The following is a 27,814-nucleotide window of genomic DNA, read 5'->3' on the forward strand; positions in this document are numbered from 1 at the left end:
CACTAATATGAAGTAAAACTTACCTGAACCTACTCCTGAATTTTGCCGGTTAACAGAGATTTCCGGTTATTTAGGTGCCGGTAAATCGAGAGTTTCCTGTACATAGATCCCTGAAGGCAGCAGGACAGGTGGATAAGGTGGTTAAAAATGCATATGGGATACTTGCCTTCATTAGCCGAGGCATAGAATACAAGAGCAGGGAGGTTATGATGGAGCTGTACAAAGTGCTAGTTAGGCCACAGCTGGAATACTGTGTGCAGTTCTGGTCGCCACACTATAGGAGGGATGTGATTGCATTGGAGAGGGTGCAGAGGAGATTCACCTGGGCTGGATCGCTTCAGCTATGAAGAGTGACTGGACAAGCTGGGGTTGTTTTCCTTAGAGCAGAGAAGGCTGAGGGGGGACCTGATTGAGGTGTACAAAATTATGAGGGGCATAGATAGGGTAGATAGAAAGGAACTTTTCCCCTTAGTAGAGGGGTCAATAACTAGGGGGCATAGTTTCAAGGTAAGGGGCAGGAGGTTTAGAGGGGATTTGAGGAAAAACTTTTTCACCCAGAGGGTAGTTGGAATCTGGAACTCACTGCCTGAAAGGGTGGTAGAGGCAGGAACCCTCACAACATTCAAGAAGCATTTTAGATGAGCACTTGAAACGCCATAGCATACAAGGCTACGGACCAAGTGCTGGAAAATGGGATTAGAATAGACAGGGCTTGATGGCTGGCGTGGACACGATAGGCCGAAGGGCCTCTTTCTGTGCTGTATAACTCTATGACCACTCTATGACTAAGCCATTGGGCCCTTGGAGCCTGCTCCGCCATTCAATAAGATCATGGCAAGAGTGAGATGATGAAGTGTGGGACAGAGACCCCACACCAGACACACAAGACATTTATACCAGCAGATCTTCTGGGGTGTGGCTCACAGGGAGTCAGAAAGAGAAAGAAAGAATTTGCATTTATGTAGCACCTTTCATGATGTCCCAAAGCACTTTACAGCCAATGAAGTGTAGTCATTGTTGTAATGTAGGGAACACGCTTCAGTTTACAGAAGATAGTTGATGCGTAGTCTTTGTGTAGAATTGACGGGCGCGACTCAAAAGAGGCATCGCACGTTTTAACTCCGAACCTGTGGTGGCTTTTCCCTGGTAGGACTGGACCAAGAAGGGCTTTTCCGAGTGAACGGGAACGTGAGGGTGGTGGAGCGACTGCGGCAGAGGTACGACCGCGGGGGGAAGCCGGACCTCGCCCGGGAGGCGGACGTCTGCTCGGTCGCCAGTCTCCTCAAGCTGTTCCTGCGGGAGCTCCCGGACGCCCTGATCGTCTCCAGGCTGCACGCGCAGTTTATGCAGCTGTATCAGGGTAAGTGGTCCTCGCCCCCGCGTCATGGGCAGGGGGGAAGAACGAGAGAACGGGCAACGCAGGTGTTTGGCACCCGTAATGGGCGCGGCATTGGTGGTGCTCATAATGGAGGAGTGGATCCCGCACAAGGATCAATCCTGATTCACTCCAGGGTGGAGCGAAGACGGGGGGTGTGAGAATTAACAATATTGACATAGCGGGTAAAATCAAATTTTGGATAGTTACAGGGAAATAAAATGGACCCCTTGCACAGATTTTATGACTTTGGAGCTCCCGGCTGGACGGGATTGTGGATCAGATATCCTGGCATGGAGGGCAGCGCGTCCCAATCCTGGCACTCCCAGCTGCTCCTGTGATAGTTTTAATGGTGGAAGGTGGGGGGTGGGGTGGATGTGAATCTGGTCCGTACCCCGCCACCCCCCCCGACCCCCTCACAAAAATTGACTCTTATAACCATAGAGCTCCCATGGCGCTGCTCCCCGGCGTGTGACGCACCGGCGCCATGTTTATTGCTGACCCGGCCTGCCCCTTTAAGGCAGCTTCTCCCAGTGGTGGCGGGAAACCAGGGCTGCAGAGAAACCGATGGGCGGAGGTGGAGTCCAGGCAGCCCTTGGCGGGGGAGTGGGCACCTGTAAAAACCCAATGTGGAGCTGGTTGAGCTGAGACTGAGGACATGAACTCTTCCGCGCTACGCTGCTCCACAGTGCCATTCGGTGGCCAGAGCCTGCAACTACATGCATAGGAAGAGGAGCGGGCCATTCAGCCCCTCGAGCCTGTTCCACCATTCAATTAAATCTGTATCTTAACTCCATCTTACCCACCTTGGTTCCGTAACCCTTAATAACCTTGCCTAACAAAAATCTATCAATCTCAGTTTTGAAATTTTCAATTGACCCCCAGCTGCAACAGCTTTTTGGGGGAGAGTGTTCCAGATTTCCACTACATGTAGGAACAGGAGGTCATTCAGCCCCTCGAGCCTGTTCCGCCATTCAGTGAGATCATGGCTGATCTGTGACCTAACTCCATATACTCGCCTTTGCCCCATATCCCTTAATACTTTTGGTTAACAAAAAGCTATCAATCTCCAATTTAAAATTAACAATGGATCTAGCATCAATTGCCATTTGCAGAAGAGAGTTCCAAACTTCTACCACCCTTTGTGTGAAGAAATGTTTCCTAACTTCACTCCTGAAAGGTCTGGCTCTAATTTTAAGACTCTGCCCCCTAGTCCTAGACTCCCTAACCAGTGGAAATAGTTTCTCTCGATCTACCATATTTGTTCCCTTTAATGGCCCAGAAATTCGGGTCGGGGGCTTCCCGCGGGTGCAAGCCTCCGACCTGCACTTACCTAGCGCGCCGGCCCGTTGTGCTGTGGGCCCGCGTGGAATTCCGATCCTGGGCCTCCTCCAACTGCCGGCGCGCAGTGCTTGCGTATCCCAGGGGCGCAGTTAGTTCGATGCGTCCCCTGGGATCACGTGGGCCATGGAGAGCCAATGGTAGCAGGGAATGCTCCATTCATAAGTTTGACAGGAAGGGCTGTCAAACTTATAAATACTATAAGCCCCAAAACATCACTAAATCTTCAAATAATTTTTTTTTTAAATCACATTTTTTAAATAAACTATAAATTACATGAAATAACTATTAAACAATTTAAATTTTTGAAAAAAATAATTTTATTTTCTAACGGGGCTAACAATAAACTTATCTTTCTTTAAAATATTTAAAAATAATAAACCTGTGGAAAAAATGTTTTAGTTTTAATTAATTCACCACTTACCTTGTAAAAAGCGACTGCTTTTTATATGTCTAACTTCTGGAGACTTAACCTCCCGGGAAAACCTGCAAAAAAAACGTAAGTTCAATGCACACGCGCAGCCTCTCCTGCGCGCGCGTTCGAACTCTGAACCCCTTCGTTCAGGGGAACGGAAGTGCCGGTTTCCCGTGCATGCGCAGTGCATGTAGGAAACCGGCACTTCCATTGGGCCTACGGGTGAGTACCCCGTGCGTACTCACCCGTGGAGACCCGAATTTCTGGGCCAATATCTTTGTGTGAAGTGCTTCCTGACATCACCCCTTGAACGGCCTGGCTCTAATTTTCAGGTTATGCCCCTTTGTTCGGGACTCCCCCATCAGAGGAAATAGTTTCTCTCGATCTACCTTATCAACTCTTTTAATCACCTTAAACACCCCAATTCGATCACCTCTTAATCTTCTCGACTCAAGGGAATCCAAGCCCAGTCTATGCAACCTGTCCTCATACTTAACCCTTTCAGCCCCTGTAAAAATGCTCCATTGCTCCACGGTGTCATCTGGTGGCCAGAAGCTGCAACTACACGCAGCTCTTAAAGTTTCCCTGTGTCGGAGACTGTCACACTACAAGAAAGACTTGCATTTATAGAGCGCCGTTCACGACCACCGGACGTCTCAGAGCGCTTGACAACCAATGAAGTACTTTTGGAGTGTAGTCACTGCTGTAATGCGGGAAACTCCGACTTCAAACATGACGGGGCAGGTGCTGCCAGATCGGGACAGAATTAACACTGAAAATCTCATTGGCGCTGTTGACATTTCTTGGAAAGCTGGGAGGACACGCCGATTTTTAATGAGGGAATAGAGGTGGGGGGTTTATCTGAAATGCGCCGCACAGACGTCAAGCAACTGCATGTATGGTCCATTAACTTTTTTTTACAGGATCTATCAGCAATGCCTGTGGATTGCTCCTAACAACTTAAGCGATTTTAAACGTTGAACAAGCGGGGGGGGGGGGGTGGTGGTCCACACTATTGATTGGGCCAGTGTTTTTGTTGACTGGGGTTTGAAGCTATAAAGAACTCTGGTTTCAAAAATGCCAAGCAGATTTAACATTCTGCACTAGGGGTTCTGAGGTAGTCAGATGGCGTCTGGAGCGACTGCATTCGGTTCTGGGCACCGCACCTCAGGAAGGACACTTTGGCCTCGGAAAGGGGTACAGCGCAGATTCACCGGGAATGACAACGGGGATTAAGGGGTTAAACTACGAGGACAGGTTTCATAAACTTGGGGTCGTATTCCCCTGAGTTTCGAGGGTTGAGGGGAGAGGTGTTTAAAACGATAAAGGGGCTTCGACAGGGTAGAGGCGGAGAAATTATTTCCTCTTGTGAGGGAATTCCAGAATGGGGGGGCGGGGGGCGCACACAATCTTAAAGTTAGAGCGAGGCCATTAAGGAGTGAAACCAGAGCGCACGTTTTCAGACAGAGGGTAGTGGAAATCTGGAACACGCCCTCCCAAAAGACAGTAGGAATTTTCAAGGCGAAAGCACAACGTTCCCCGGCTGCGCATCGATCGGGAGGACCCGAGCAAGCCGCTCGCCAGCTGTGGCCGCTGGAAAAGGTACGGCAAATTCAAAGAGACCGTGCACGAAAAGAAATCAGAGGGAACATCGCTGAGCAAGTGTCCCAGTAGGTTACAGCCGCACAAAAATCACCAAACACCAAACGAGCCTATTAAGTGCTTCTGCAGTAAGCTACGTGCAGTGTCCCCGTGTTGGACAATTCCTGGAAAGCTAGCAATACATGAGCGAGACCCAAGGAGGACATGTTGATAGCAGCGGCTTCACAACTCCTTGTCAAAGCAGTCCAAATGTTATGGCAACATAATAGCGGTGGAAAAAATGCATTACTCCTCAGACGTGCAACACTCCTCTTTTAACACAGGAGGATGTCCTCCCCGTCCTTGGGCGACGGTCCAAAACAAGTGGGACCCACAGCGGGAGGTTCTCATGAGGTCGGTCCCTCCAAGAGCACACCTTGACCTTCCTTTCCCGCGGGTCACCCGCTACCCGCAGGCCACCCCCCCCCCCCCCCTCGGTTCTTCTTGAGCGACCGGGCTGATTCATCACATTAGTCCCTTGTATTCAACGCAGGTTTATTCAGCATCTCGGCCAATCATAACAAATATTGGCAAATTGACCATTCCCTCAACTATTTCTGTTCCTTTTGCTGGCCAAGTGTTTAAATACTAACAACTGTTTCCAGAAACTCATAATTAAATGACAACTGCTCCCCTAGCAACCACAGTATTGGGCAAGACAATATTTAGTGCTCTATGCAGGCACGGCTTAATCTTTTGCAAGTCACTACATTACATCAGCTTATCTCTACCTCGCTTTTGTTTCTATCTTCCAACCTGTTCTAAGCCTTAAAACTAATTGGGGCCAGCACAATCCAGCCGTTGCTAAGGGCCGCAAACTAGGCCGAGACCTTGTGCGGGATTTTCCTTCGGACTATGTTTTGTGACCGAGCCCCAACAAGGCCACTGATTTGGAGCGAGCAGGCTCGGGGTTTGGGGGAAGGATTCTGCAGGGACAGGGGGGCCCCCCCAAAAAAAAACCTACTCCCTCCCCTAGCCCAGCTGAGCCGAGCCCGGCCTGGCCTGGCCATCGATAACACAATTTGCAGCCTCCTGGGGCAGGTGAGTGTCCTCTAGTGGTGAGGATGCCCAACACCTGTATTCAAGATTGAGTGGCGTTCCCCTGACTCCACATACTCTGCTGGGCTCAGCATCAAGTGGTCAGAAAAATGATTTGTCTGGTCCCTTGCTTTAGTTTTTTTTCTAAGTTACTCCCCCACAGTGGGGCCCACTTGATCCATCCAGCAGCTTTGGTGCAACAGCCTTCGCACTCACCCAAAGTCCCACTGAGGCCTAGGAAGTAGGAACTCGCAGCATTGGGAGTCCCCGCACTGTCGGACACGGGGAACCGTGCTTGGAGTGGACAGATGTTCCGCCACTGTGGGGGAGCCCCCGAAGATAAGGTAACTTAGAAAAATAATTCAAGGAAGGAACCTGCAAATCATTTTTCTGAGCCCAGCAGAGTATCTGTGTCAGCTGTGGCTCAGTTGGCAGCATCCTCACCTCTGAGTCAGAAGGTCGTGGGTTCAAGTCCCACTCCAGAGACTTGAGCACAAAAATCTAGGCTGACACTCCAGTGCAGTGCTGAGGGAGTGCTGCACTGTCAGAGGTGCCGTCTTTCGGATGAGACGTTAAACCGAGTCCCCGTCTGCCCTCTCAGGTGGACGTAAAGGATCCCACGGCACTATTTATAAGAAGAGCAGGGGAGTTATCCCTGGTGTCCTGGGCCAATGTTTATCCCTCAATCAACATCACTAAAACAGATTATCTGGTCATTATCACATTGCTGTTTGTGGGAGCTTGCTGTGCGCAAATTGGCTGCCGCGTTTCCCACATTACAACAGTTACTACACTTCAAAAAGTACCTCATTGGCTGTAAAGCGCTTTGAGACGTCCGGTGATTGTGAAAGGCGCTACAGAAATGCAAGTCTTTCTTTCTTTAAAAGGTTCCACCCTCATGAAAAGACTCGGGCTTGGCACATCCGGGTTTCATCTACTTCGCAGGCTTTTCCCAATCACATCCATGTCTACAAATGCCATAATGCAGCACATGGGATGATTCCTCCCTCCTGTTGAGTTGCTGGGCTCAAAACACGTGTCAGGGAGCAGGTTCTTGGTCTTTGCCTCGCTGTGGGAGAGAAACGAACACTGGGTGGGGAAGAGAAACCTGAAGGGGGTGAGCTCCATCCTTCCGGCCGCAAGGTGGACAGGCCGGTGACCCCTGTAAGAGGGATAGAAGCAAGAAAGAAGTCTCATTAAAAATAGGGGCCGAAAACGTGCCGGCCTTTGACCCTGATGTAAGTGCCAGGATTGGCTCACTGGGAACTGCTCCCATTATGCCCGTCAAACTCTCTGAAGTCAGGGGGCGGGGAGGTCCCCTCATTTAAATAATCCTGGTGGGCATGTACGCCAACAAAAAAAAATCAGCTTCTTCATCAATGTTCTTCAGAGGGGGGGAACCTGTCACCCCCTGGTTTGGCCCACACATGACTCATGTCCTACACTACGTCTAAGGATAAGGGGTAAGCCATTTAGGACAGAAATTAGGAGGAATTTCTTCACCCAGAGAGTGGTGAACCTGTGGAATTCTCTACCACAGAAGGCAGTAGAGGCCAATTCATTAAATATATTCAAGAAGGAGTTGGATATATTTCTTAAGGCTAAATGGATCAAGGGGTATGGGGAGAAAGCAGGGACCGGGTACTGAAGTTGGATGATCAGCCATGATCGCATTGAATGGCGGAGCAGGCTCGAGGGGCCGAATGGCCTACTCCTGCTCCTATCTTCTATGTCCTTGACTATTGGTGCAAGTCATGGAGTTGCACAAGCAATCTCCTGAAGAAGGTCCACTAGGAATGTGCAATGAATGTAGCTTTGCCCACATCTTGGGAACAAAGACAGCGCCCCTTTGAGGGCCTGGCTCTTGAAGATGGTGAGTTGGCCAAGAAAGGCTTGTGGCTACCTTGGTGCCTGCTTGGATAGTAGCCAGATTGAGTTGATAATGAGATAGGCCATCTTCAGACCCCATCCAAAAATTATGCCCAAGGTTATGTCAGAGTTTCTTTTCTCAGGAAGTAAGAATACATGAAAATTTACCTGTCCCAACATTCTTCCCTGTTGAAATGAAAGTATCTTTCTGATGATATTTATAGGGACCTTGGTGTTGGATACAGAGAATGGAAGGCACTGCATATTTTAGCAGTTGTTTGTTTTGTCGCTAAACAAATCTCTGACTTAGGTCAAGTTGACTCTGACTTGCTCAGGAATAAATGGGTGGCGAAATAAATTCCACAACACAATACTCTTGGGTTTGCCTGAGATTTGGTTAGCAACAAGACAAACAACCGTGAGTTATCAAGTGTCTTCCAAGAGTATTGTGTTGTGGGATGTATTTCACCACCCATTTATTCCTGAGCAAGTCAGGGTCAACTTTTATTTAATTTATTTATTCATTCATGGGATGTGGGCGTCACTGGCAAGGCCAGCATTTATTGCCCATCCCTAATTGCCCTTGAGAGGGTTGGTGGTGAGCCACCTTCTTGAACCGCTGCAGTCTGTGTGGTGAAGGTACTGTGCGGTTTGCTTGGCCATTTCAGAGGGGCAGTTAAATCACTTTGCTGTGGGTCTGGAGTCACATACAGGCCAGACCAGGTAAGGACAGCAGATTTCCTTCCCTAAAGGACAGTAGTGAACCAGTTGGATGTTTCCAACAATCCGGTAGTCTTCATGGTCACCATTACTGACACTAGCTTTTTAATTCCAAATTTATTTAATTAACTGAATTTAAATTCCCCAGCTACTGTGGTGGGATTTGAACTCACGTCTCCGGATCATTAGTCCAGGCCTCTGGATTACCAGTCCAGTAACAACCACTATGCTACCGTACCGTAACTTGAAATAAGTCAAAGTTAATTCTGCTCATACTCTGGTCCCATCCTAAGCCATTGTGCAGAGATCTTGGTGTATGCCCACACTGGCCTTGGGAAAGTCTCCTTTGGAAATTAGGGGATCTGGGATACAGTATGACCCCCCCGACTGTTCCAATTTGGAGACAAATCAGTGTTGTGAAAGAAAGAAACATAGAAGATAGGAGCAGGAGTAGGCCATTCGGCCCCTCGAGCCTGCTCCGCCATTCAATGAGATCATGGCTGATCATCCAAACTCAGTACCCTGTACCTGCCTTCTCCCCATATCCCTTGATCCCTTTAGCCTTAAGAAATATATCTAACTCCTTTTTGAATATATATAAAGAAATACTTGCATTTATATATCGCCTTTCACAACCTCAGGACGTCCCAAAGCGCTTTACAGCCAATGAAGTACTTTTGAAGTGTAGTCACTGTAGGAAACACGGCTGCTAATTGGCACACAGGCAGGTCCCACAAACAGCAATGAGATAATGGCCAATTAATCTCTTTTTACATGTTGGTTGAGGGATAAATGTTGGCCACAACACCAGGGAGCTCTCCCCTGCTCTTCTTCGAATAGTGTCGTAGAAACATAGAAGATAGGAGCAGGAGTAGGCCATTCGGCCCCTCGAGCCTGTTCTGCCATTTATTGAGATCATGGCTGATCATCCAAATTCAGTACCCTGTCCCTGCTTTCTCCCCATATCCCTTGATCCCTTTAGCCTTAAGAAATATATCCAACTCCTTCTTGAATATATTTAATGAATTGGCCTCTACTGCCTTCTGTGGTAGAGAATTCCACAGGTTCACCACTCTCTGGGTGAAGAAATTCCTCCTCATCTCTGTCCTAAATGGCTTACTCCTTAGACTGTGACCCCTGGTTCAGGACTCCCCCGCCATCAGGAACACCCTTCCTGCATCTAGTCTGTCTAGTCCTGTTAGAATTTTATAAGTTTCAATGAAATCCCCTCTCATTCTTCTAAACTCCAGCGAATACAAGCCCAATCGACCCAATCTCTCCTCATACGTCATTCCTGCCATCCCAGGTATCAGTCTGGTGAATCTTCGCTGCACTCCCTCCGTGGCAAGAACATCCTTCCTCAGATAAGGCGACCAAAACTGCACACAATACTCAAGGTGTGGTCTGACCAAGGCCCTGTACAACTGCAGCAAGACATCCTTGCTCCTGTACACGAATCCTCTCGCTACGAAGGCCAACATACCATTTGCCTACTTAACCGCCTGCTGCACCTGCATGCTTACCTTCAGCAACTGGTGCACAAGGACACCCAGGTCTCGTTGCACTTCCCCTTCTCCCAATCTTTTACGTTCAAAGATGGGGCCTCGGTTTAACGTCTCATCCGAAAGATGGCACCTCCGATAGTGCAGCGCTCCCTCAGTACTGCACTGGGATTGTCAGCCTAGATTATGGGGCTCATTTCTCTGTAGTGCGTCTTGAACCCTCAACCTTCTGACTCAGAGGCAAGGGTGCTACTGACTGAACCAAACTGACCAACACAGCAACATGCATTGGATTATTTAACCAAAATTTTCACAGTGTAAAATACAAAAAAAGGTTAATTGCAACATTATAAAATAACTCACTGCATCATTGAAAATAATAAGAGGGCAGCGATGTTTAACAGCCATAACGATAGCGCTCCCTCAGCCCTGCAGTGAAGGGTCAGCCGGGATTATGCGCTCAAGTCTCTGGAGTGGGGTTGAACCCCCAACCCTCTGACTCCGAGGCGAAGGTTCCAACACTGGGCCCAGGCTGCCACCTGTTGCTCCAAATGGCCGTCTCCTGCCTCACACTACCCGTGGCGGGCGGGGGGAAAGCAGGAAGCGGCGGTGGTCAGGCGGGGGGGGGCGATAAGATGACAATGACCCCGGGCTCCGAGTGCCATCACTCGACCCTTGCACGCGCGAGGCTCCGGCGGGAGCCCGGCCCTCCGGATTCATGCCCGCTCGCAAATCGGAATGGAAATTGGTGGGATCGGCCTCTGCAATCTGGGTCCCCAGCCGGCGCCTCTCCCTTTGCAGCCGTTTTTTGAAGCGTCTTTGAGCTCCAGCGAGGCAGCAGCGAGACAAAAAAATGACCCCCCTCGCGCAGTCAGTGCTTCACTCCACTGTGTTTGTAACTTTGGAGCATTTTGTTCAAGTTGAAGTCAGTGGTACCGTAAGGGTTAATTCCAAGTTTGGTTAACGAAGTATCATTTGGAGGGGGCGGGGTGGGGTGGGGGGGGGGTGGAATCTGCTTTGAATTGTTTACACTCAATCATTTCATTTTTTTTGGTGACAATATTGCTTTGTCTTCTGCCCTCTATCACTGTGCTAACGTCAACCAAAGCATCATCGTGTTGTTATGTAGAGAAGCCTCGGTTGGGTGCCAGATATTAAACCGGTGACCTTGTGCAAGACGGAACAAAACAACTGATCAGCGTCGCCAACATAAATTGACTTGAGCCAAAATTAAAATAAAATAAAAAATCTCTAATCTTTAAAGTCCTCGACTGCTAGTCTCCACAGGTTTTTTTGTTGGTGGTGGGATGAGGGGTTGTCTGTATTTATATATCAGGGATACCAAAATCATATCTTCAGTTTGAAGTCGGCCCATTGTTTTTGTCTGGTTGGAGTTTGGACGGGAAAGAGGTTTTGGAGGACAGGATCAGTGTCTGACGAATTTGGATTGATTTAAACAATAAAGAACTTCTGGAGTGATTTAGATAACGGAATTATCTTAATTTTACTGTCCAGCGTTGTAATGTTAAATTGCACAGCCATAATGCATATAATTTAAAATGTTATCAAGTCTTGCTATCATCTAGTCTTTTTGTAAATTGATTCCTTGTTCGGGCTAAGTCACTTCAGTTATTTTATTGTAGAGTAAACACTCAATTGCATTCCACATCCCATGGCTAAAGCAAGATATGTATTCAATAAAATTGAGAGTCTAGAACTAGAGCATCCCTGATTTTAATCGCTCAACCATCCCTGCCTAAACCTCTCCGCCTCTCTACCTCTCTTTCCTCCTTTAAGACGCTCCTTAAAACCTACCTCTTTCATCTGCCCTAATTTCTCCTTATGTGGCTCGGTGTCAAATTTTGTTTTATAATGCTCCTGTGTTGTGAAGCGCCTTGGGATGTTTTACTACGTTAAAGGCGCTATATAAATACAATTTGTTGTTGTTGTTGTCATAGTCTCAGGATAAGGAGTTGGCCATTTAGGACTGAGATGAGGAGAAATTTCTTCATTCAAAATGTTGTGAATCTTTGGAATTCTGTACCCCAGAGGGCTGTTGATGCTCAGTCGTTGAGTATATTCAAGACTGGGATCGATAGAATGTTGGACTCTCGAGGAATCGAGGGATATGGGGATCAGGCGGGAAAGTGGAGTTGAGGTCGAAGATCAACCATGATCTTATTGAATGGCGGAGCAGGCTCGAGGGACCGGATGGCCGACTCCTGCTCCTATTTCTTATGTCCTTATGTTCTTAAAATCAAGGAGGCACCTTGCAGCCGCCCCTTAATGAATCCATTATACTGCCCCTTTCCCATCTCGTCGTTAGGGTCAATTGCCATTGGCGTTAGCCATGACATGAGCTGGGTGAGTTGAGCTGCGGAGAGACTGCCCATTTGGTACCATCGAGGTTTCCGCCGATTTCTGCTTTGGGATCACTTTTGCAAGGCGTGCAGATTGGCCGGGGATTTTCCGACCAAACAAACAACAACAACAAAAATCTCCCGGCGGTCCTTTTCCCCTATCCGGCTCCCGGAGGCATTCATCCCCAGGCAGGCTCCGGACCTGGCACGGGGAAGAAAGGCATCACCGGGGCCAGGCTCACTCCTCGACTGATGCCCGTCCAAAATTAGCTGAGAAAATCTGACCTCACCCAGCATGAATTACTCAACAACTTCCAGCTTAAACATTCTCCTCGGGACCCAACTACACTCGAAACACGAGCTGCCCCCGGAACTGTAGCTCCTAAAAGAAAGACTCGCATTTATCTCACACTTTTCACGATGTCCCAAAGCGCTTTACAGCCAATGAAGTACTTTTGAAGCGCAGTCACTGTTGTAACGTGGGAAACGCGGCAGCCAATTTGCGCACAGCAAGCTCCCACAAACAGCAATGTGATAATGACCAGATAATCTGTTTTTAGTGATGTTGGTTGAAGGATAATACAAGAGCTGTCCCATTAGTCCCACTCTTATCTTTACAGTTCAGTTACCAGCTTGTCTTCTCTCACTACTTCAAGTGCCTCCCAGCTGCCTGGCAGTAGTTGTGAGGACTGAGTGGAACAGTGTTCATGTTTACAATGAACACGGCACCATCGGTATCTTCCCACTTCGTCGCTGTGCCTTGTCTAAACCTTGTGCACATTCTTGCCCAGTCGGGAGAAGCTATTTTGACTAAGGCTTACAAGTTTTGGGAGCTATAAAATGTGGTCATATGGAGTTTGAAATGGGGCCATTGCACCAGCTGACCTTCCAGGGTCTGGGCGGTTTCAAAGCCAGGCGCGATTAGCATCAAGTCAGATGATAACTGTGTCTCTTAAGGCAGTGGGAAAATAATAAATACTTGATCGCATATTTAGTGGCTCCTTTGTAGTGTTCTAGGTTTAGTCTATTGCGTTTGAATGTTACTACAATACGCAGACGATGCTGACAGACTGCGAAGCCGCAGTATTGCCATGGAACAAAATACACTGGAGATGATGTGTCTTGTTCTGAATAAAAATGTCTGCTTGTCTTTCAGTGGCTCAAACAGACCTCCTTTTAAATGTGATCGTATACAAACTCTGCTGGTTCCCCTGTTATTTTCTCGCTATTTTCTTCCTGTAAACTCTGCATTCTGAGTTAGAAGGTTGTGGGTTCAAGTCCCACTCCAGAGACTTGAGCCTAAAATTCTAGGCTGACACTCCAGTGCAGTGCTGAGGGAGCGCTGCACTGTCGGAGGTGCCGTCTTTCGGATGAGACGTTAAACCGAGGCCCTGTCTGCCCTCTCAGGTGGACCAAAGATCCCATGGCACTATTTTGAAGAAGAGCAGGGGAAGTTATCCCCAGTGTCTTGGCCAATATTTATCCCTCAATCAACATAACAAAAACAGATTATCTGGTCATTATCACATTGCTGTTGGTTGGAGCTTGCTGAGCACAAATCGGCTGCTGCGTTTCCTACATTACAACAGCGACTACACTTCAAAATGACTTCATTGGCTGTAAAGCGCTTTGGGAAGTCCGCTGGGCGTGAAAGGCGCTATATAAATGCAAGTCTTTCTTTAACTGCACTCCTGAAAGACCTGGCTCTAATTTTTACGCTATGTCGCCTAGTCCTAGATTCCCAAACCAGGCGGAAACAGTTTCTCCCTATCTATCCTATCAGTTCTCCTTAATATCCAGACAACTTTGATCAAATCACCCCTTAACTGTCTAAATGTCATCTTCCTGCAGTGTTTGCACCTCTGACGTTCCAGTGTTGCTCTCTGTTGCCTCTTCTACCTCAAGCAGCAGGCTGCTTTACACCAAAAGAGAGAAAAAAATAGATCTTGTATATATTACAAGGCAACCAAGGCTTGAATGATGACGAGCTGATGATTATTGAGTGCTTTTTGGTTTCGGTGTGTGTGCGCGTGCGTGCACAAATTTGTATCTTTTTTCAAATGTTTGTCCCTTATGCTGATACAACAAAGAAAGAAAAGAAAGACTTGCATTTATATGGCGCCCTTCCAAACCTCAGGACGTCCCAAAGTACTTTACAGCCACTTTTTGAAGTGTGGGAAAGGCGGCAGCCAATTTGCGCACAGCAAGCTCCCACAAACAGCAATGTGATAATGATGAGATAATCTGTTTTAGTGATGCTGGTTGAGGGATAAATATTGGCCCAGGACACCGGGGATAACTCCCCCGGCTCGTCTTCGAAGTAGTGCCGCGGGCTCTTTTATGTCTACCCGCGAGGGAAGACGGGGCCTCGGTTTAACATCTTGTCCGCAAGACGGCAGCTCCGTAAGTGCAGCGCTCCCTCAGCACTGCACTAGGAGTGTCAGCCCAGACGATCTGCTCAAGTCTCTGGAATGGGGCTTGAACCCATAACCTTCTGACTCGGTGGTGAGTGTACTTCCACTATCTAGTCATTATCACATAGCTCTTTCCTCCCCTCCCCCCCCCCCCCCCTTTCCCTGCCTCTGCACCTGGTTAAAATCTGTTGCGTCTCTAACTTTTTCTCCGTTCTGACGAAGGGTCACAGACCTGAAACGTTAACTCTGTTTCTCTCTCCACAGCTGCTGCTTGACATAAGAACATAAGAAATAGGAGCAGGAGTAGGCCAATCGGCCCCTCGAGCCTGCTCCGCCATTCAATAAGATCATGGCTGATCTGATCCTAACCGCCAATCCACTATCACAGAACCATCTCCTGAATCTAACAGAATTAGACACACGAAATAGGAGCAGGATCAGGCTACACGGCCCCCGGGCCCGCTCCGCTACCCACAGGGCCATGACCGATCCAAACTTAGACTCATGTCCAAATTCCTGCCCGCTCCCCATAACCCTTTATTCCCTTTACTTCTAGGAAACTGTCTATTTCTGTTTTAAATTTATGTAATGATGTAGCTTCTACAGCTTTTTGGGGCAGCATATTCCATGGACCTACCACCCTCTGAGTGAAGTAGTTCCTCCTCATCTCAGTTTTGAAAGAGCAGCCCCTTATTCTAAGACTATGCCCCCTAGTTCTAGTTTCACCCATCATCGGGAACATCCTCCCCGCATCCACCCGATCCAACCCCTTCACAATCTTATATGTTTCAATAAGATCGCCTCTCATTCTTCTGAACTCCAATGAGTAGAGTCCCAATCTACTCAACCTCTCCTCATATGTCCATCCCCTCATCCCCGGGATTAACCGAGTGAACCTTCTTTGTACTGACTCGAGAGCAAGTATGTCTTTTCTTAAGTATGGACACCAAAACTGTATGCAGTATTCCAGGTGCGGTCTCACCAATACCTTGTACAACTGAAGCAATACCTCCCTATTTTTATATTCTATCCCCCTAGCAATGAAAGCCAACATTCCTTTGGCCGCCTTAAGCACTTGCTGCACCTGCATACTAACCTTTTGAGTTTCGTGCACCAGGACCCCCAGATCCCTTTGTACTTCAGTACTTTCCAGTTTCTTACCATTAAGATAATAACTTGCTCTACGATTTTTCCTGCCAAAGTGCATAACCTCACATTTTCCAGTATGAATATTTCCAGCATTTTCTGTTTTTACTTCAGATTCCAACATCCGCAGTATTTCACTATTGTAGCTGTCGGTGGGAGCTTGCTGTGCGCAAATTGGCTGCCACATTTCTTACGCTACAACAGTGACTACTCTTCAAAAAGTACTTCATTGGCTGCAAAGCGCTTTGGGACGTTCGGAGGTCAGGAAAAGGATATAAAGTTCTTTCTTTCGAGATGAAAATGCAGTGGAGCGCTTGAAGCACAAAGAATCATTGTGACATGGAACTGGGAGTTCATCTCCTTCAGCTGGAGGCTGGTTGGATCAGTTGGCTGATAAGAGATGAACAGGGTCGGCTGTGAGGAGACAGTCATTGAATGGAGAAGGGACGTGCTGCACAGAGAACACTGAGGGGGCAATGTGTGTAAATATGCTCAATTAACTGAGTCACAGTTGCACAGGAAGTTGAGAAGAAAATTGACCCTTCCGCTTTGGTAAATTAGCAGGTTATGCAGATGTGCACTTAACCGTTTGAGTGCTGGAACGTCCTTTGCAGCTTTCAAAATGGACCTCTGGGACTTTTTTGTTTAACAAGACAGAAGTTATTGGGGATAAGAACAGAAAACGCAGGAAAAACTCAGCAGGCCAGGGCAGCATCCGTGGAGAGAGAAACAGAGTCAACGTCTCAGGTCGAAGACCTTTCGTCAGAAAATGAGAGGGGATCTCATTGAAACGTATAAAATCCTGACAGGGCTAGACAGGCTGGATGCAGGGAGGATATTCCCCCTGGCTGTGGGGGGGGGGGCGGGGGTCGAGAACGAGGGGTCACAGTCTCAAGATACAGGGTAGGACATTTAGGACTGAGATGAGGAGAAATTTCTTCACTCAGAGGGTGGTGAACCTGTGGAATTCTCTACCACAGAAGGCTGTGGAGGCCAAGTCACTGAATATATTTAAGAAGGAGATAGATAGATTTCCAGACACAAAAGGCGTCAAGGGGTATGGGGAGAGAGCATGAATATGGTATTGAGATAGAGGATCAGCCATGGTCATATTGAATGGAGGAGCAGGCTCGAAGGGCCGAATGGCCTACTCCTGCTCCTATTTTTCTATGTTTCTATGAATGTGACAGAAAACTGCAAATGACTAGAATGGACAATTGCGATCATTTGGGGGGGGGGGGGAAAAAAATCCCAACCTCATCTAGGAACATGGTTCTGTCTGTTGAAAGATTTCCACTTGATGGTCTTACTGCTTCCGGTCTCACTTTCTACGTAATGCTAAACTAGAGGGATTTGTTGAAGTTGTTCTCCGGCCAGAGCTATTCCTGGGGTTTTAAGGGAAAAGTTGGGAACATTTCTTATAGGGGGGGAGAGGGTGGGGGAGAAGGGGTTGCTACCCAATATAGGGAAAGACTGGAGCAACTGGGATTAAGGCCAGTACTGGGCAAATCCGGTGAGTGTTGGAAGGTGGCATCTTTAGGAAGCCGGTGTCTAACCTGGACTGTAAGCAGATGACCGTGGCAGGAAAAATATTTGCCCATTATAGAAGAGGCCATTCATGGCAAAAATATCCTCCGGGATCCTTTCAAAGAAAATGGACAATGTTTGTTTTATTTTGGGGAAAACAAAGGTCACTGTGCATTGCCAAGCCTTTTGTTTGGGACCGATCTGTCTGTGTGCGTCCTTTTCCAAGACTGAAAGCAGTGGGCATTGGGGGCTGGAGAGGGTGAGGGGTGCTGGAAGCGGCGTACCGTGGCTACAGTGTGTACCATCTACAAGATGCACTGCAGCAGCTCGCCAAGGCTTCTTCGGCAGCACCTCCCAAACCCGCGACCTCTTCCACCTAGAAGGACAAGGGCAGCAGGCGCATGGGAACACCACCACCTCCAAGTTCTCCTCCAAGTCACACAGCACCCTGACTTAGAAGTATATTGGCCGATCCTTCATCGTCGCTGGGTCAAAATCCTGGAATTCCCTCCCTAACAGCACTGTGGGAGCACCTTCACCACACGGACTGCAGTGGTTCAAGAAGGTGGCTCACCACCACCTTCTCAAGGGCAATTAGGGATGGGCAATAAATGTTGGCCTTGCCAGCAACACCCAGATCCCACAAACGAATAAAAAAAAAGGCCAGAAAACATCACAAGGATACAAACCCGCAGCCGACTGGGGGAAACAGTATTGGCTCCGTTGGTGCGATTCCAGCAGCTCAGATCAGGCTCCAATCCAGTTCTGACCAAGGGTCGACACCTGAAATGTCAACTTTTCTGTTCCCCTCTCCACGGATGCTGCCTGACCTGCTGAGTCTTTCCGGCATTTTCTGTTTTATTTTTGTTTCTCCGATTCATAGTTCTCGGGATTCTCTCAGGTGGAACAGTCTTGCTGTTGGTCACTTAGCCACGCCACGGATCATGTGTTTATTTTCCCTTTTTAGACATCTGTCAAACTGACAAAAGCAGGAATGTTACCCGGTCCCCGTCACATTGCTGCTTTGTGGGATCTTGCTGTGCGCACATCGGCGGCCGCCGTGTTTCCTTACAATACGACAGCGACTGCGCTTCAAAAGTATTTTATTAGCTGTAAAATGCTTCGGAGTTGTCCTGTGGTCGTGCAAAGGCGCTACATAGGGTTAGATAAAGTACGGTGGGAGGCAATGTTCCCTCTAAATTTTTTCGGCACCGCGCAGCCCCTTTAAGGGCACGCGCGGGGCCGTTCAAACTATTGCGCATGCGCATTTTTTACGTTGAAAAGCCGGCTGCGCGGGATCCCCGGAGCGCTGTGCAGCCGCGCAGCTTGAAGGGAACATTGGTGGGAGGAGGCTCATGTGGAGCATACACACCGGCACAGACCTGTTGGGCCGAATGGCCTGTTTCTCTGCTGTAAATTCCGTGTAATATAAATGCAAATCTTTCTTTTAATTAGCAACAGGGGGTCCCAGTAAATTTACTGGAAAATTGAAATACAGGACAACATTAATAAAAACATAAGAAATAGGAGCAGGAGTAGGCCATTCGGCCCCTCGAGCCTGCGCCGCCATTTAATGAGATCATGGCTGATCATCCAAATTCAGTACCCTGTCCCTGCCTTCTCCCCATATCCCTTGATCCCTTTAGCCTTAAGAAATATATCTAACTCCTTCTTGAATGTATTTAATGAATTGGCCTCCACTGCCTTCTGTGGTAGAGAATTCCACAGGTTCACCACTCTCTGGGTGAAGAAATTCCTCCTCATCAGGAGTAGGCCATACGGCCTCTCTAGCCTGCTCCGCCATTCAGTAAGATCATGGCTGACCTTCGACCTCAACTCCCCTTTCCCACCCGATCCCCATATCCCTTGACTCCCTAAGAGTCCAAAAATCTATCGATCTCTGTCTTGAATATACTCAACGACTGAGCCTCCACAGCCCTCTCTGGTGTGCCAGCTGTGGCTCAGTGGGTAGCACACTCGCCTCTGAGTCAGAAGGTTGTGGGTTCAAGTCCCACTCCAGAGACTTGAGCACATAAAGCTAGGCTGACACTCCATTGCAGTGCCGAGGGAGTGCCGCACTGTCGGAGGTGCCGTCTTTCAGATGAGACGTCAAACCGAGGCCCCCATCTGCTCTCTCAGGTGGATGTAAAAGATCCCATGGCCACTATTTCGAAGAAGAGCAGGGGGAGTTATCCCCGGTGTCCTGCCCAATGCTTATCCCTCAACCAACATAACAAGAACAGATTATCTGGTCATTATCACATTGCTGTTTGTGGGAGCTTGCTGTGCACAAATTGGCTGCCGCGTTTCCCACATTACAACAGTGACTACACTTCAAAAAAAGTACTTAATTGGCCTTTAAAGCGCTTTGAGATGTCCGGTGGTCGTGAAAGGCACTATATAAATGCAAGTCTTTCATTTTTTAGAGATTTCCAAAGATTCACAGACCTCTGAGTGAAGAAATTTCTCCTCATTTCGGTCCTAAACTGCTTTGCATTTGCACGGAGAGGCCAGTAAAAGGGCAGCAGTGGTGCATATATATTTTTTTATTCCCTCGAGCACAAAAACAGTACGCTTTTTCATTTTCATTCCAGACCACAGCGGGAGTCAAGAAGAGCTGCAATGGCTTCTAAATCAACTTCCAGATGTTAACTATTGCCTGCTGAAGTTTCTGTGCCATTTTCTGATGCAAGTAGCTGCAGACCACAGGACCAATCGAATGACCGTGTACAACCTCGCCACAGTATTTGGCCCCAATGTGTTTCAGTAAGTCTGGTGGAAAACTGTCCATGTCCAAAGATCTGTGCCGTTGTTTGATTTGGTTCGATCGCAGAGAGAATAGGCTTGCGGTCTAAATGCAGCTTATTGTAAACTGTAAGGACTATAGGGGTTAATTTTTACCTTTCACTGCCCGGGCGGTAACCTTAACAGAGCCCACACAATTTTTATTCCCTTGATTTCAAATTTCTAAATCGGGGCCTGACGTAAGATAACTACTAGGCGTTTGGTCTAAGCGTTAAACAAAGCTTTAATCAACTGTTTTACAACATGGAGGTCTAGTTGTGTCCTTCACTAGCTCCTGTTAAGAATGTCCTGCGCAAGCTGGGCCCGTGCCCGAGTATTTATACTCTCCCTGGACAGTGCCACCCCCAGGCCGCTCAGTATTATTTCATAAGTCTTTCTTTCATGAGTGACTGATTCATGTCAGGGCCCGTGCTACAAGGGGCAGCGGGCAGCCTGCTCCCCTGGGTTACCCTCCAAGATCCCAGGTTGAACGTTCCCCCCATCTTGCGTAGTTAACAGTATTTGTATTTTAGAACTGAGGCTCGAGGCGCGGGAAACAAGAAAAATGAGCAAACCACAGGCCCTTATTTTTTCTCGTATATCGTTGCAGATGAAGTCACACAGCGCAGAGGAGGCCATTCGGCCCATTGTGCCCATGCCGGCTCTTTGAAAGAGCCACCGATTATGTCCCACTCCGCCCCTCTCTTTCCCCCTTAACCCTGCAATTTATTTTCCTTTTCAAGTCTATATCCCTTTTGAAAGTTACTATTGAATCTGCTTCCACCGCCCTTTTAGGCAGCGCGTTCCAGATCATAACAACTCGCTGCCTAAAAAAAAAATCTCCTCATCTCTTGTTGCTCTGCCAATTATATTAAATCTGTGTCCTCTGGTTACCGACCCTCCTGCCAATGGAAACAGATTGTCCTTATTTACTCTATCAAAATCCCTCATACTTTTGAACTCCTCTATTAAATCTCCCCTTAACCTTGATCTCACACTGCACGTGTTTGTAAATTAGTTGGGGGGTGCACAGCGGGGCTTGGATTTGGAACAAACCCGTGTGATGCACGGTTTAAGTGGATGGTGTAGAAAATGCCTGAGCGTTTTACTGAGTGCTGTCAGTGTTCATCCAACGATCACAGGAGCCCCCAGAAGCAGTCAGCGTGGTTTTAGAGCAACTCATCCCTCATGAATCTTCTGCAATTCTCTTGAGGGAGGAACTACAGTTAGTGCCTGTCCAGTAGAATGAAACTCTTGAATTTTAAGAAGACATTTGATTAAAAAGTTCCAATTGTAGGATGTCACATGTCAGGATGTTTTGACCATTTTTCCACAGAAAGGATTTGGAAAACTTTAAATGTTGTGGGCTAGAAATTCGGTGCATTTGCGCCCCCCATTAGCGGCCCCGGGGGGGGGAGGCGCGCAAACGACTTCTCGCCCGGGCGCGGTGCCGCTAACAACTCCCGCTAAATTCAGCAGGAGTTTAGCGCCGGCGGTAACCGGTAGCACCCCGCTCCGCTGCGCAGGCAATGACGACGTCATCACCGTGCGCAGCGCCCCGTTTTCGCCGCCCTGCAAAATTGGCCCGCGCCCCCCTGAATCTGCGCCGGGCGACGCCAGCGACCAAGTCAGGGGGCGGGAACGGAGCGGCAGGTGGCTCGCAGGGCGATAAGTAAAGGGGAAGTGGCGGGCGGGGGAAAAAAATCATCCGACTTACTTGGCGCAGCCTGTTGCCTCTTTGAACGCGGGGTCCGTGCCGCAATCTGGCAGCCCGGCACTCCTCTTGTGTGCCGGGCTGCTGGCACGGCACCCCGCTCCCCGGTGGTCCAGGTAGGGTCCCGCAGAGCTGTGGGCTTGGACCCTCCCCTTTAATGAGGGGAAGAGCCCTTCCATGCGGCAGCGCTACGTGGCCCAGTGCGTAGCGCTACAGAACGCACCGCCCCGATATTCGGGGTTAGCGCTCTAAGAAGGAAGTGGAGCACTTGAATTAGCGCTCCACCTCGCCCTTGGGGCGCTAAAACTGAAGTTACCGATTGCCGGCGCTATTTTTCGCCGGGTGCTTAGTGTCCAAGTGATGTTGGGTCGCTAACTAATTTTTCCCCCTGTAGCTTTAAATGTTGTGTTTTAAGTCACAGTGGGAGGGAAATTTCCACTGGGATTCTCCCGTTTGTCTGCTGTTTACTCCACTTTTCCAGGGTTTCCGCGGCTCCTCTGCCAAGAGCGGACACGTGGGAGAAGCCCAGCAGAAATTCACCCCTAGTATACGCGTGCAAGTTTTTAAAAAAACGGCCTGAGACATTAGTAATTAAGATGTTAATGAGTAATTGTTTCCTTATAGACTTAAAATAGTAATCAATTTGTTAGCTTGTCTTGGCAATTAAGAAATACCTTGCACCCATTGTGTTGGGAAGTCCTTGTTTTCCTGAACAGCGAGAGATATCACACACACGCACACACACACACAAACCCCAACACTTTCAAAAGGGAAGTGGATATATACTTAAAAAGGAAAAAATTGCAAGGCTACGGGGAAAGATCAGGGGAGTGGGATGAATTGGATAGTTCTTTCAAAGAGCCAGCACAGGCATGATGGGCCGAATAGCCTCCTTCTGTGCTGTAAGATTCTATGTGAAGATCAGTTGTGCTTATGGAAATGGGTGAACCTGATTATAACGGTTGCACTGTATGTTCACTTGCTTTGACATCTAGCAGCTTAACGATTTTGTACCAAGCCTTATCTCGCCAAGTGTCCACTCGGTCCGCCTTCACGTGTGCAAGAGACACAAGAATTCAGTTAAGGTCACAAGAGGACACGATTGTTACACCCTTGGGTTACAGTATTGCACTAGTAGATGTAGGGCAGTCAACTCCTACAAAATTAAGCCACTAGGACCGCTTATGGGAGCGACTGATACCACGTACGCTACAAAGGTTTCTACGGCTGACCTAATATTTGTAACATGGGGCTTTCAAAGAGCATTAAGGCTAGTAGAATGAGTGTCTAGTTCGCCAACTATATTGAAAATTGGCTTGGAAGTGGTGATAAATGAACAAGAAGCTCCCTGGAAGCCAATGCAGGCATCTGTCCTGGGTCTTCCCCTGCCTATATTATTCATAAACATATGGAAAAGTTTACTTTTTTTTATTATACTGTAAACTTTCCTGATGATGCCATTCTGTGTAGGACAGATTGGAGTGTTACATAAGAAGTAGGAGCAGGAGTAGGCCATACGGCCCCTCGGGCCTGCTCCGCCATTCAATAGGATCATGGCTGATCCGAATCTAGACTCACGTCCACTTCCCTGCCCTCTCCCCGTAACCCCTAATTCCCTTATCTGCTAGGAAACTGTCTATCTCCATTTTAAATTTATTTAATGTTGCAGCTTCCACAGCTCTCTGGGGTAGCAAATTCCATAGATTTACTACCCTCTGAGTGAAGAAGTTTCTCCTCATCTCAGTTTTGAAAGGGCAGCCCCTTATTCTAAGATTATGCCCCCTAGTTCTAGTCTCACCCATCAGTGGAAACATCCTCCCCGCATCCACCCAATCAATCCCCCTCACAATCTTATATGTTTTGATAAGATCGCCTCTCATTCTTCTGAACTCCAATGAGTAGAGTCCCAACCTACTCAACCTTTCCTCATACGTCAACCCCCTCATCTCCGGAATCAACCGAGTGAACCTTCTCTGAACCGCCTCGAGAGCAAGTATATCTTTTCTTAAATATGGAAACCAAAACTGCACACAGTATTCCAGGTGTGGCCTCACCAATACCCTGTATAACTGAAACAAAACTTCCCTGTTTTTATACTCCATCCCCCTTGCAATAAAAGCCAAGATTCCATTGGCCTTCCTGATCACCTGCTGCACCTGCACACTAACCTTCTGTGTTTCATGCACCAGGACCCCCAGATCCCTTTGTACTGTAGCACTTTGCAGTTTCTCTCCATTTAGATAATAACTTGCTCTTTGATTTTTTCTGCTAAAGTGCATAACCTCACACTTTCCAACATTATATTGCATCTGCCAAATCTCTGCCCACTCACTTAGCCTGTCTATGTCCTTTTGCAGGTTTTTTATGTCCTCCTCACTCACTGCTTTCCCTCCCATCTTTGTATTGTCGGCAAACTTGGATATGTTGCACTCGATCCCTTCCTCCAAATCGTTAATATAGATTGTAAAGAGTTGGGGTCCCAGCACTGACCCCTGCGGAACACCACTGGTTACTGATTGCCAGCCCGAGAACGAACCATTTATCCCAACTCTTTGTTTTCTGTTTGATAGCCAATCTTCCACCCATGCCAGTATATTACCCCCAATCCAGTGATTTTTTTATCTTGATCAGTAATCTTTTGTGTGGAACCTTGTCAAATGCCTTTTGGAAGTCCAAATACACTACATCCACTGGTTCCCCTTTATCCACCCTGTATGTTACGTTCTCAAAGAATTTGAGCAAATTTGTCAAACATGACTTCCCCTTCATAAAACCATGCTGACTCTGTCCTATTAAATTATGTTTATCCAAATGCTCTGTTACTGTTTCCTTAATAATGGACTCCAACATTTTGCCAACCACAGATGTTAGGCTAACTGGTCTATAGTTTCCGGCTTTTTGTCTACTTCCCTTCTTAAATAAGGGTGTTACATTAGGAGTTTTCCAATCTGCCGGGACCTTTCCTGAGTCCAGGGAGTTCTGGAAAATAATCACCAATGCATCCACAATCCCTACTGCCACTTCTCTCAAGACCCTAGGATGTAGGCCATCAGGTCGGGGGGATTTATCCGCCTTAAGTCCCATTATTTTACTGAGTACCATCTCCTTAGTGATTTTAATCGTGTTTAGCTCCTCCCCCCATTGCCCCCTGTTTGTCCAGTGTTGGGATATTTTTAGTGTCCTCTACTGTAAAGACTGATACAAAATATTTGTTCAGCGTCTTTGCCATCTCCATGTTCCCCACCACTAGTTTCCCGGTCCCATCCTCTAAGGGACCAACGTTCACTTTAGCCACCCTTTTTCTTTTTATATAGCTGTAGAAACTCTTGCTATCTGTTTTTATATTTTTTGCTAGTTTACTTTCATAATCTATCTTCCCTTTCTTAATTAATCTTTTAGTTATTGTTTGCTGGCTTTTAAATGCTTCCCAATCTTCTGTCCTCCCACTAGATTTGGCTACTTTATATGCCCTTGTTTTCAGTCGGATACCATCCTTTATTACTTTACTAAGCCACGGATAGCTGTATTTTCTTTTACGCCCCTTTTTCCTCAGTGGAATATATTTATCTTGAAAGATGTGAAATATCTCCTTGAATGTAGACCACTGCTCTTGTACCGTCTTACACTTTAATCTGTTTTCCAAGTCCACTTTAGTCAATTCTACTCTCATACCTTCATAGTCTCCTTTATTTAAGCTCAGTACGCTGGTTTGAGATCCAACTCTCTCACCCTCCAACTGAATTTGGAATTCAACCATATTATGTTCCCAGGCATCTGGGCAGAATAAGCAGGTGGGCTCAGGAATGGCGAATGGATTTTTAATAGGAATACAATGAAGGTACTGCATTTGGAATCGAAACCACAAGTGTTGTACGCAATGGAGGGGGAGACCGTCAGCAAAAGGTGGCAAACTAGGGGGACTTGGATCTGATTATCAACCATTCATTGAACGTATTCAGTTCACCTAAACTAGCTATCGAGGCTAATCATACCTTGGAATGCAACTGCAGGGCATTTGATTACAAGTTGAAGTTGTAATCGTGTATAACTCATTGGTGAGGCCACATCTGAAATACTGTTGCAGCTTCAGGCACCCTCTTCTTCAAAGGGGCATTCATGAATTGGGAGAGATATGAGGGGCAAGGATGATTCTAGTAGTTGGGACCCGAAGAAGAGCGATTCAGCAAAGCTGGACTTTGGAAGGATCAAAGATTAGGCATTGTTAACGTAAATGTAAGCAGGCTATTCGCGTATAACTGTTATCAAGATAACCAGCGCATATAGTACAGAATTAACAAGTGGGAGATAAAAAAGATTCCCCTCTTTCAGATTAGTTTATATGGGGAATGAGGTAGATAAGTGTCTTGTTAAGAAGGGAATTAAAGGTTATAATAATAAGTACAGGAGAGTTGATCAAATGCTGTGCAGAACACAATTGTTTTTGGGATGTTGCAACCATGAAGCAACATGGCCCTGAAATTCAGGAGGCGGGTGGTTGAGGTGTCTCCCGGTCTCCTGCTGGATGCTGTCGGGTCTCCCAATGGGTTCTGACGGTCACGACTGCGAGATAAGAAAACGGGAAAAAACCCCTACAGAATTTATGGGCCCGAATTTTTTTTTTAATCGCTCATGGGATGTGGACGTCGCTGGCAAGGCCCAGCATTTATTGCCCATCCCTAGTTGCCCTTGAGAAGGTGGTGGTGAGCCGCCTTCTTGAACCACTGCAGTCCGTGTGGTGAAGGTACTCCCACAGTGCTGTTAGGGAGGGAGTTCCAGGATTTTGACCCAGCGATGATGAAGGAACGGCCGATATATTTCCAAGTCAGGATGGTGTGTGAGTTGGAGGGGAAGTTGGAGGTGGTGGTGTTCCCATGCGAATGTGGAAATGAAATTGAGGACAATCTAATTGTGTACTTTTTAACCTTAAAACGATATCCTGGAGTTTCACATGACTACTTTAGCGAGGCAGAGAGAAATTGTGTATTGAACCTTCTACCTGTGCTAGACATTTTCCTCATGACAGTAAATAAAGAGCCAGAGTCCATGATACAGGAACTGATACTTAATCAGCTGGAAGAGCAGACTGGATAAGGCGATTGGCTTCATCTTATTCCATCTTTCTTATTTTCTAACCGGTGGTATAAAGATTAGTTCAATAGTTAGGAATAAAGAGCAAAGTTTTACTTTACAAGGTATTACAAAGTGACAATATTGCTATCTAGTGGCTCACAAGCCGCTGATATAATCTCCCCCCATCAACAATAGTGCAAGGGTTCTGACCCGCTGTGAAGGGGGTCGGAACAGGGAAATATGGCTTTAATGCAAAAGGGAAAAGAAAGAAAGACTTGCATTTATATAGCACCTTTCACGACCACCGGACGTCCCAAAGCGCTTTACAGCCAATGAAGTACTTTTTGAAGTGTAGCCACTGTTGTAATGTGGGAAACGCAGCAGCCAATTAGCGCACAGCAACCTCCCACAAACAGCAGTGTGATAATGACCAGATAATTCTGTTTTAGTGATGTTGATTGAGGGATAAATATTAGCCAGGACACCGGGGCTAACTCCCCTGCTCTTCTTCGAAATAGCGCCGTGGGATCTTTTACGTCCACCTGAGAGAGCAGACGGGGCCTCGGTTTAACACCTCATCTGAAAGACGGCACCTCCAACAGTGTAGCACTCCCTCACTGGAGTGCTGCACTGTCAGAGGTGTCGAGATTTTTGTGTTATAGTCTCTGGAGTGGGACTATGAACCTACAACCTTCTCAGGGTGTTACCAACTGAGCTTAAACACAGTGTAAAACAAAAAAAAATTGGCAGGAATATAATTTTGGATGGATTATTAACATGTGAAATGTGTACATTGGCTTAAAGGAAATGTTTAATGCTGAGAATTCCTTGAACTGGAACTTCCAGTAATGGTAATGAGTCTAGTGGATCGTTCGGAGGGTTACTTTTCTCTTGGCTG

At 47.3% G+C, this 27,814-nt stretch overlaps 1 protein-coding gene across 6 annotated transcripts in view; it reads left to right on the top strand.

Moving 5' to 3' along the window:
- fam13a (family with sequence similarity 13 member A) overlaps positions 1-27,814 on the top strand; it is a 255,988-nt gene that overhangs the window by 37,097 nt on the left and 191,077 nt on the right. For all 6 annotated transcript variants that reach the window (XM_086006667.1, XM_086006678.1, XM_086006641.1 and 3 more), the window contains 2 exons: positions 1,151-1,360; positions 19,943-20,114. In XM_086006667.1, coding sequence (XP_085862793.1) covers positions 1,151-1,360; positions 19,943-20,114 — 382 coding nt within the window. The remainder of the gene's footprint in view (positions 1-1,150; positions 1,361-19,942; positions 20,115-27,814) is intronic.

The sequence above is a fragment of the Somniosus microcephalus genome, chromosome 2 (genome assembly GCF_052327205.1).
Source record: "Somniosus microcephalus isolate GS21.2 chromosome 2, FLI_Smic_1.0, whole genome shotgun sequence".
NCBI classification, from domain to species: Eukaryota; Metazoa; Chordata; class Chondrichthyes; order Squaliformes; family Somniosidae; genus Somniosus; species Somniosus microcephalus.